We start from the raw sequence: 10,678 nt of genomic DNA, 5'->3' as shown, positions 1-10,678 counted from the left end.
CAAACCAAAAGAAAACTGTCCCCTGATCCCCCACATGAGTTCTTCTAATACAGAATTATGTAAATAAATAAAAATTCAAGAAGAAAAACATAAAATATTTAAAGTAAATGTACATGCGTGCATACAGGTCTTAGATGTGTTTGCATGAGTGTGTGCAGATGCATTTATGCACACATAAGTGGGGAAGTCAAAGGGCAAACTAAGGTGCTATACCTCAGGCATGGTCCATTATTTATATACTTATTAATTCATTTATTTATTTGAGACAGACATATACATATGCATAATTTAAAATAATACAAATAGGGGTTGGGGATTTAGCTCAGTGGTAGAGCACTTGCCTAGCAAGTGCAAGGCCCTGGGTTTGCTCCCCAGCTCTGAAAAAAAGTAAAGAAAAAAAATACAAATAAAAAAATGTAGGCAAGTTTTCTCTGTGCAGCCCTGGCCATCCTGGATCTCTGTCTGTAGAGCAGGCTGGCCTCAAACTCAGAGATTGGCCAGCCTCTGCCTCCGAGTGCTGGGAATAAAGGTGAGTGCCATCAGTGCCACCCAGCAAATTTCTTAAAAAAAAAAAAAAAAAAAAGAGAAGATTAACTTTATTAGAAACTTGAGTATTAAAAAGTGAATTAAGAGAGGCCTTCACTGCCACCTGGTGCTGATGGGCTGGGGTGGGGAACACGCCACTATGATAAGCTGGTATGTGGTGAAGAAAGAAGCAGAAGTCTGTGTACTGAAGATAGGGAGGACTGGAGATGTGATGGCGGTGAGAAACAGCCTGGTGTGAGTAGCCTGTGCGGCCACCTGAGGTCGTGGTTATGCCCAGGCCATGTCTGGGTCCCTGTCCCTGTCCCAGCAGAGGTCTGTGTAGATGTCTGTGTTCCATGTTACCCACTACAAAAGACCATGAGGACTTCTGTGTCTCGGCTGCCTCCTGGAGCCATGTTGATGTCTGAGGACTGAGCTGAGCTGACCCACTTCTCACCTGGGTAGCCTGGGAGACCAGGCCTTGATGGTGGGGGCACAAGAGAACTGACTGTCCCCTGGGCAGCCTGGGAGAGCTCCCCTTGGTGGCATGGGTGCAGGAGAACTGATGGGCTGACCAACTCTGCAACCACCCAGGCCCGGATCCAGTTGGAGTAGGTGTGGCCTTGTTGGAGTAGGTGTGTCACTGTGGGTGTGAGCTTTCGAACCATCACCCTAGCTGCCTGGAAGCCAGTATTCTGCTAGCAGACTTCAGATGAAGATGTAGAACTCTCAGCTCCTCCTGCACCGTGCCTGCCTGGATGCTGCCATGCTCCCACCTTGATGATAATGGACTGAACCTCTGAACCCGTAAGCCAGCCCTAATTAAATGTTGTCCTTTATAAGAGTTGCCTTGGTCATGGTGTCTGTTCACAGGGCTTGGAGTTGGCCTTCCCCAACATCTACCTAGTCTAAAAGCTGCAGGATCTCTATGACACAGGGCAACAGCAGCATATATGAGAGGACTCCCTGTGAGGATCCAGTATTGATAGAGTAGCAGAATCCAGAGGCCTCCAACCAGACCAGTGACTCACTGCAGTGAACATTTGTAAGTGAAGATGTGTAACAAAATGGTATACTGCAGGAGACACTGACATACTGCAGCTTCCACAGCGAGAAAAATTTTGAGGGAGTGTTACAAGGGTGGAGGGTGGATCTGGAGGGACTGGGGGCATGAATGGGATTATGGTGCATGATGGGAAATTCACAAAGAAATTTACAAAATTCACAAAGATTAATAAACAGAAAATATAACTGAAATTAAGACTCTAGAAGAGAGGCTGCATAGCACGCCAGAAGATCAAATAAGAGGGTGTGTCTGTTCTCAGTAGGTCAGGAGGAAGGACGTAGTTGCTCCGAAGAGACAGCCAAGATGGACACTGAGATACTTGGCAGGTAGAAGTCCTCACTCTACAAGCCTGGTGTCCTGATTCTATCCCGGTATCACATAGCAGAGAACTGACTCCTGACAGTTGTCTGACCTCCACATAGCTCTGTAAGTATGCACACACACACACACACACACACACACACACACACACACACACACACACACACAGAGAGAGAGAGAGAGAGAGAGAGAGAGAATGGAGAAAGTCGATTCACCCAGGGCAAGTCTGCTTTCATGATACTAGGGTCCCCAGCACAGCAGAATGACGACAGAGTGGTATATAAAGAAACAGCTGCCAAGAGTTTTCAAGACACAGGACTGGGAAGATGGCTGAGTTGGTTCGGCGCCTACTGTACAGGCTGAGGACCTGAATTTGGATCCCTAGCACCCACCCACAGAAATGCTGGTTGTGACTGAATGCATCTGAAACCCTGGTGCTGGGGTCCCTGGCGTCTGCTGGCCAGTGAGCTAGCCAAATGCTGAACCTGGGTTCAGTGAGAGGCCATGTCTCCAAAGACCAAGGTAGGAATGACTGAGGAAGAGAGCTAAAGCTGATCTCTGCCATCTACATACATGCACACATGCACACACACATGCACCCAGGTGTATACACACACACACATACACCTGAGTGTACACACACACACACACACACACACACACACACACAAACACAGCACCTGAGTGTACACATACACACAGACATGCACCCAAAGTCTATACACACACACACACATGCACCCAGGTATACACACACACATATACACACATATGCACCCGAGTATACATACACACCCATATGCACACATGCACACACACATGCACCCAAGTGTGTACACACAGATGCACCTGAGTATACACACACACATATGCACCTGAGTTTACACACACATACACACACACACACACACACACACACACAGAAACTTTTAAATCATAAAAAAAGATATGAAGTCCTATATGACCCCTAAGTGGAATAAATATAGTGGAAGCCACACCCTGTCCCATACCTGCCTGTCACATATTGACAAAAGCCAACATCAAAGACTAACGCCAAAGGGAAGAAAACACAGGGCTACAAACGTAAAAGGCTGCAAATTAAAAATGAAAATACATAAATAAAAAAGGCCATTAATTTCAGCATGCTCAGGTCTCTGTGAGTCCAAGGCTACCCTGGCCCACATAGCAAGCTCTAGGTCAACCAAGGCTACATGATAAGATCTTGTAGCAATAATTAATTAATTAATTTTTAAAATTTAAGATAAAAATCTCATTATGGTCAAGATGGCCTCAGACTCTTGACTCAGGAACCACAGATAAACGGAATTTTCACAAACAGATCAGCATTCAAGAACTTATGTGGTGGAAAGGGGAAACGGAATCAGTTAAAAACACGGTCATGGGGTTGGGGATTTGGCTCAGTGGTAGAGCGCTTGCCTAGGAAGCGCAAGGCCCTGGGTTTGGTCCCCAGCTCCGAAAAAAAGAACCAAAAAAAAAAAAAAAAACACGGTCATATAATAAAGAATGATGAGCCTTGGGAAGGTTAAATGGATGGGAAAATCTGAACCCAGACCCCACAAAGAACAAAGGATTCTTAGGGTTGCAAGAGCGGGGTATGTGCAGTTTGCCTGTCATTAGTAAAGACAACTGCACCTGTGAGGATATATTTGTGCAAAAGGCACAAATAAGTCTGGGTCAGTAGTTCAGACACCGACGATATCTGCCTCTTTCTCAACTCACAGCCTGGCTTCTTGGGAGGTCCTATTCAACAGAGGACGTGGTTTGTATATGGTTGGGCCAGGGAGTGGCACTATTAAGAGGTGTGGCCTTGTTGGAGAAGGTCTGTCACTGTGGGCATGGGCTTTAGGACCCTCATCCTAGCTGCCTGTAAGTCCGTATTCTGCTAGCAGCCTTCAGATAAAGATGTAGAACTCTCAGCTCCTCCTGCACCATGGCTGCCCTGATGCTGCCTTGAGGATAATGAACTGAACCTCTGAACCTGTAAACCAGCCACAATTAAAAGTTGTCCTTGTAAGAGTTGCCTTGGTCATGGTCTCTGTTCACAGCAGTCACACCTTAACTAAGACGGAACCCAACTGTTTCACGACATAAAAGCGCTGGATGGCGCTGCATGCCCACATGGAGGAATCCCTGGAAACCACTGTGCTGAATCCTCCACCACTGTTGTAGCTTGCTTTAGAGATAAGCTGGCTTCGGTGTGGCTCTACACTGGTGAGTAGCAAGCAACAGATTGCCATGTTGGTCAGGAACTTTGTGGCCAGATGGCTGCAGACAACAAGTCTGAGGGGAAGCACATGGAGGTGTGCTATGACAATATCTGGAAGCTGTGCGGGGTTTCCTGCACTCTCTGCATCCGGCAATCACGGCCAAGAGGTCACAGTTTTCTCCTGTGCCTGCCACTCAGCCTCTTCTCTCTGTCACATAACCCCTTCACTGAGGTTTACAGAGGTAAGTTCTCAGATTGCTACAGGTGAGCGGAGGCCAGCAGGTGAAGTCCCCAGGTGTTGCACCTTCCACAAGGGGAGGGAGCAGTCAGCCAGGGACAGGCTGGTGGCAACTGTATCACTCCTTCATGAAGTCATCCCCACTCTCCCTACTTACACAGCTCTGTCAGCACCACCATCTGAAGATTTTCAGAGTGCCCTATATGTTGCCATGGTAACTCGCACATCGTCTCCAACTGAAGAATTCATGATGGGAAAAACGTGTGCAGCAATAAGTTTACCCCCTTGAAATCCACTGGTCTTACACTGGCCACTACTAAGAGACCTTAGGGCAATGGTCAAGCGACTTGGCTCATTCCCCCACAGCAGAGTTCCCAGTCTGGTCATAAACAGGGTATCCCAGGAGACACTCATTCCATTGTTCTGAGACTAAGCCCAGGTAGAGAGGTTAAAGATTTGAAGAGAGGAAGTCAGAAACCCCATCTAGGAGCCAGAGCAGCCAAGGGTCGAGGCTGGGGCTAGGGATGCCTCATCAGCATTTCTTCTTATACATCTTACAAATGCTTGCTTCTCCTCCCCGGAACCTTGAGTTCTGCTCAGTAGGCCAGAGGGGCACTTTCCCAGAAAATATAGTCGCCTGTGTGGGTGCACGGCCAGCCCTACCGTGCTGTAGAACAGTCTCCACCGCACGGTATGCCAGCATCGCCCTCTCTCCTTCAGGGATATCTGGGCTAGAAGCACACTGCTGCTCTCGACTTAACAGCTGCCACAGCGCCCAGGACCAGGACCAGGGCAGTTCTCCACCTCTGTGCAGCTTCTGTGGCCCTCGATTGACACTGGGGCTTGGCTAGTTTCTTTGTCAACTTGACTGAGAAACTGGAGCCTCAGGTAGTAGGCCTTTAGACAAGCCTCTGGGGCATTTTCTTGATGGATGATTGATGTGAAAGGGCCCAGCCCACTGTGGGTGGTGCTACCGCCAGTCAGGGACTCTGGACAATAGAAGAAAGCAGGGCCGTGGGCATCATTCCATGATGGACTAAAAACTGTAAGCTGAAATAACCTTCCTTCCTCCAAATTGCTTTGTTTGTTTGTTTGTTTGTTTGTTTGTTTTTCAAGACAGGGTTTCTCTATGTAGCTCTGGTTGTCCTGGAACTCACTTTGTAGATCAGGCCTCCCTCGAACTCATAGAGACCTGCCTACCTCAGCCTTCTGATTAGTGGGATTAAAGGTGTGCACCACTACCGCCTAGCTCTCAAAGTTGCTTTGGTCAGAATATTTTATCAAAGCAACAGAAAGCAAACAAAAGCATACTGTCCACCAGGATACAGTGTCTGAGGGTGCAGCTGGAGGGGTCAGTCCCACGAGACTAACAAGAAGTCCCAGGCTGTCATTTCCATCTAAGCTCAGACTGACCAGCTACAAGTCATCCCTCCTCTGCCACTCCTCCTTGGCTAATTTGTTGGGACAACTTACAGACCTCAGGGAGGTGCTCCATCTACACCTACCCACTTGTATAAGAGACCTGACTGAAACTGGCATCCTCGTCCTAGGTGGTGAGTTCGAGGCTAACCTGAGCTATATTGCAAGACACTGACTCTAATCAACAAACAACGATGGATGTGGTTGGATAGAAAGGAAAATGATCACTACAAGGACTGGGGGAATTTTGGGGTGGGTTTTGCACCCTTCTCTACAGGCTTCAGGATCTCCTGGTTGGTTCAAGAGTTTGGCCTCCAGTTCCCTTTCTTGAGGGTAGCGGCAGGCAGGTAGGCAGATGGACAGCTATCAACCTGGAGTCCTCCAGTTGTTGGGGTTTTCTGGTGTGTGGGCCATGCTGAGGTGTCTAAATCATCTCATTAGTAAAAACACAGGCACTATAGAAGAGGCCCTTTGGAAACAACAGAAAATCGTTGCCACTCAGGGACTCAGGACAGAGCTCAGGTGTGTTCCTCATGCTAGAGAGATCTTCCGGCTGTGTTTCCACAGAGTACTGAAGGCAGGTTCCCTGAGGTGTCTTAGTAAATGCCTAGGACAGGATGTCTAAGTCATGAGCAGGTGCAGGTGCCTGCAGAGAGGATGCCTGGGCATTTTTCTAAAGATGCGGGCCAGGTCCCCGTTCCCACCAGCAGTGGGCAGGGCTGTACTAGCTTCATTGCTTCTCTTGTTGCTCCAACTTCCCAATTTTAGTCCTGTAACAGCTGTAGCTATGATAATTTTCCATTTTTTTGTGATTGTGCAGGTAAAACACACACATTTACTATCTTTCTTTTCTTTCTTCCTTCCTTCCTTCCTTCCTTCCTTCCTTCCTTCCTCTCATTCTTTCTTTCTCTCTTTTCTTCTGACAGACTCGTGCAGCTCTGGCTGCTCTGGGCTTCCCTAAAGCAGTCCAGGATGGCCGTGAGCTGTGCGTCCTCACTGTGCTTCCTGAGTGCTGAGATCGCAGATGCACACTGCCAAGCCTGGTTCATTCCAATCAAACCCAGGGATGTGTGTTAAGCATCTTAATGATTCTATAGAGGGAACACGCACTAGGCCAGTTCCGGCTTTTCACGTAGCTGGGATAGCCACAGCCTAGACCGTCCTTGGACTGGCAGGTTGATGGGCCCCGAATTCAGTGGAATGACTGTTAATGCTCAACGGGGGTTGGTAGACCCATGTTCTCCTTTTGCAATAACAACGGCCAGGCTGAAAATGCAGTAGGTCCTAAAAGGGGCAGGACCACCAACAGCTTGTGGACGTAAAGGCCTGCATTGCCACAGAACTTGGGACAATGAGTGTAGAACCAGACTGAGCGGGCGGCAACCAGCCCAGAGCACAGTTCTCATGGGGAGCAGCTGAGGTCGGTCTCCCCAATAAATTCTCCATGGCAACGTCAGTCACTAATGCCAGTCCTCACTGAAGGAAGGACTGAGAAAATGATTCGTGGTAGTCAAAGGTTGAGGGAATATGATGTTTGTTCTTCTCAACAAGAGCCAAACTCTCTCATTGCACCCGCTCCCAGGTCCACACCCCAGCCTTCCCCTGCTGTGTGCTGACCTGCCCCGTGTTGCCCCGTGACCTCTGCAGGCCCCCCTTGCCTTGGCCACTCCTGTTTTCTGGCTTCTAGTTGTATTTGACCAATGACAGTCTGAGGGAGGAGGGAGATTCAGAAGAAAGGTGGATCTGGGAACATAGAGTGACTTTAGCCATGGCCACGCGCCCTTGTGTGTGGTATCCTGTTCTGCCTCTCTGCCAGAGGTGTCTGTCACCTCTGTACCATGGCAGAGAAGGCAGGGGAAAGTTCACAATGGGGAGAGCAGGTTCCAGAATGAATGCTGTGGTTTCAAGGTCTCCTTTCAGGGTGCCAGGATGCCGTAGGTATACTGGACCCGAGAGGAAGTCAGGAACAGGGGTCCACAGTCTACATTTCCCCTCAGGATGTCTGCCTGCCAGGCAGGAAGGGGAAGGCAGAGCCTCGGTTGAGCAGGATGTGGTCCAGTTGGGAGTGCTGAATGCTGGAGAGGCAGGAGAGGAGAAAGGCCTTCTTCAAGGGCTCTTTTAGGTGAAAGCCTTCCCCATGTTGACCTCTAATGAACCAGCTCTCTGAGAAAATCTTAGCTTGTTCATATTTCATTATTGGGGTAAATGTAAACACTTTATTTGTGGTGACCCAGGAATTATATACTTTTGGGGGAAAGACTGTGAGAATGCCCAGGAAGGGAAGTTTATTGGCTGAAGGCTAAGGCTATCTAAATAGCTCATTAGCATGGAGAAAAGCTCCAGTTACTATGCTACATGACTCAGTTGGTGGTCATGGTCACAGTTACAGAGCTGGCGTTGGAGGCTGGAAGGAGGCAGGCCCACTCCTGCCATCTCAGATCTCTGAGATGCCCAGGCTTTGAGCATGGCATGTACCACTCCACCAGCTCTCGTGCCTATCTGATGGCATAGCCCACTTGCCCTCTTGCCTTGTGATCTCTGCTGGGTATACCCTGGCCCAGGCTCTGACCCCACCGTGGTTTTTGTAGCATATCCTCCCTCTCTCCGTGCCTCTCAGTCTCCCACTGATATACAACTTGGAAGCCTCAGGACCGTCTTGGCTGCTTGGCCTCACCCACACCTCACAAAAAGGCCCCTCTCTTTCTCTCCTTTTCTATACTACCCCTCTTTCTGGACCTATACACCCGGGACTTTCCTCTAGAAGTCTAACAATCCAGGAAACTGAAGTAACTCAGCTCTGCTGAACCAGAGAGTGCGAGGAAGGAGCCGGAGGAAGGAGCCGGAGGTCTGGCTCAGTAGATAAAAGTACACTGTTGTCGCCAAGGACCTGAGTTCAGTTCCCAGCTGTCACATTTACAGCTTCAGCTCCAGGGACGCTGGTGTCTCGGACCTCTGCAGGCAGTCCACACATGTGTACCACACACACACACATATTAAAAGCAATAAAGATAAATCTTATTTTTATTTTTTTTTTGAATTTGAGGGTTTTCCTCTTTTTTATCCACTTTTTAAAATATATTTTTATTTATTCTTGAGGACTTTCATACATGTATACAATGTTTTTTTTGTAACACCAACGGGCAAGCAGGACTTTAAAAAGGTCAGTGGAGAAAGTCTGTGAGCACTTTCACTTCAACGCTCCTCCCTCCCTCAGTTAGGCTGCCTGCATCAGCCCGCTGATACTCTCTTCCACCTCTGACAGCTTCTTCAAGATCTGCTTGACCTTAGCTTCATCAAACTCCAGACACAGAAACTCAGATTCCCGTCCACTTCTCCCAAATTCCAGCTCTATTATGGCGACAGGGCTGTGTATTTGAGTTGAGTGCCGTGACTGGGACTTGCCGTCCACTCTCCAGCGCAGGCCCCGAAGCCCGTTGTCCCAGCGGCTCTGGCTCACGAGGCTCTCTCGGATTTTTGTCTTATGGCTCTTCCAAAACTTGGAGATGACTGCAGCTTGTTCACTGGTGATGCCGCCTTGCTTCTTGGTTTGAGCGGTCAGGAATGCCTCTAACTGGTTGAAATCCATGTCTGCAGATGCAATAGACTTGAGAATGCCCCTCATCTTCGCCAGGAAGGGGCGGAATTCCTCCAAAATCTTATTTTTAATGTAAGAAATAAAGTTGTGAGGGATTGTGGTAGGCTGTTCTGAAGACTGTGAGGATATCACTAGGACACTGGAAAAGTCATCTATCCCAGTGTCCTCAGCGTTACCTTCTGCAATGCAAGGACAGGACACTGGACACAGCTGCCTGCGAGGCAAGCTGTAGCCAGATGCTACATAGTTTTGATGGAGAGTCGTAGCAAGGGCTTAAAAGAGGAGGGCCCCAGATGAGAGCTGGTGATTGAGAAAGTGGCTCTGGAGAAAGTCAGAAGAGGGGAGGGGTCCGTCTGCAAGATGAGGTGCAGGGATGTCAGAAGGGCTCAGCAGGGAAAGGTGACTGCGGCTAACCCTGTCAACCTGAGTTCAGTCTCCAGAATCCATATGGTAGAAGTTGTGCTCTGACCTCCACATGAGGGTTCTCCTATCTCTCTACATGTCACCTTGCTGCTAGAGCACTCAGAACATAGATGCTCACTGATGTGCCCAACTGTATGCAGAGTTTGGGATTCAAACTCAGGCCTCCACACTTGCATAGAAATGCTGTTCCCACTGAGCTGTCTTCCCAGTCCAGTCTCCCTAGCCAGGTGGGTTCCCCAGGAACTGGAGCAGGGACTCTCCTTGAATCTGTTGCCTCCCTGTGGATCCCATCCCCTAACTGTGCCGCCTTGCTGGCTCAGTGGGAAAGGATGGGCCTAGTCCCAGTCCTGCAGTGTGGTGATACCCAGGGAAGGGCTCCTCTTTCTCAGAGGACAATGGGAGGAAGGATGGAGGGAGGGGTTGTATGAGGCGGAGACCAGGAAGGAGGGCTGTGATTGGGATGCAAAGTGAATAAATAAATAAATTAATGAAAAAGAGAAAAAGAAAACCTAGCCAGACTGTGCTGACACTCATTTGTAATCTCAGCACTTGGGGAGGTTAGGGCAGGAAGACCAGGAGTTTAAGGTCAGCCTGGACTACCTAGCGAGCTTGAAGCTAGCCTGGGATACACGGGAAGTCTTTTTTTTTTTTTTTTTTTTTTTTTGTTTTGTTTTGTTTCTTGTTTTTTGTTTTTAAAAGAAAGAATGAAAAGAAAGAAAAATAAAAGGGGAGAATAAAAAAGAAAAGGGACTGAAGAGTTTTCTCAGTGGTCAAGAGCAAAGTATGGGGATTCATTTCCCAGCACCTACATCAGACGCTCACCGCCACTTGTAACTCCAGCTCCAGGGAATCTGACACCTTGCT

General features: G+C 48.5%; 1 protein-coding gene across 1 annotated transcript; it reads right to left on the bottom strand.

Annotated features, from left to right (window-relative positions):
- Positions 1-8,828: 8,828 nt before the first annotated feature.
- Positions 8,829-9,442, bottom strand: LOC116903015 (COMM domain-containing protein 1-like). Its single transcript, XM_032905327.1, has one exon. It carries the CDS (start codon positions 9,416-9,418, stop codon positions 9,011-9,013), a length of 408 nt encoding a protein of 135 aa, XP_032761218.1. The 5' UTR covers positions 9,419-9,442; the 3' UTR covers positions 8,829-9,010.
- Between the last annotated feature and the right edge of the window lie 1,236 nt (positions 9,443-10,678).

This window comes from Rattus rattus, chromosome 6 (genome assembly GCF_011064425.1).
Source record: "Rattus rattus isolate New Zealand chromosome 6, Rrattus_CSIRO_v1, whole genome shotgun sequence".
Classification (NCBI taxonomy): Eukaryota; Metazoa; Chordata; class Mammalia; order Rodentia; family Muridae; genus Rattus; species Rattus rattus.
Note: the sequence above shows the minus strand (reverse complement) of the source record. Positions and strands in the feature narration are given on the sequence as shown.

Bases quoted from the DNA above. Each gene is read 5' to 3' on its own strand.
- LOC116903015 (XM_032905327.1), bottom strand. From the start codon at position 9,418: ATGAGGGGCATTCTCAAGTCTATTGCATCTGCAGACATGGATTTCAAC.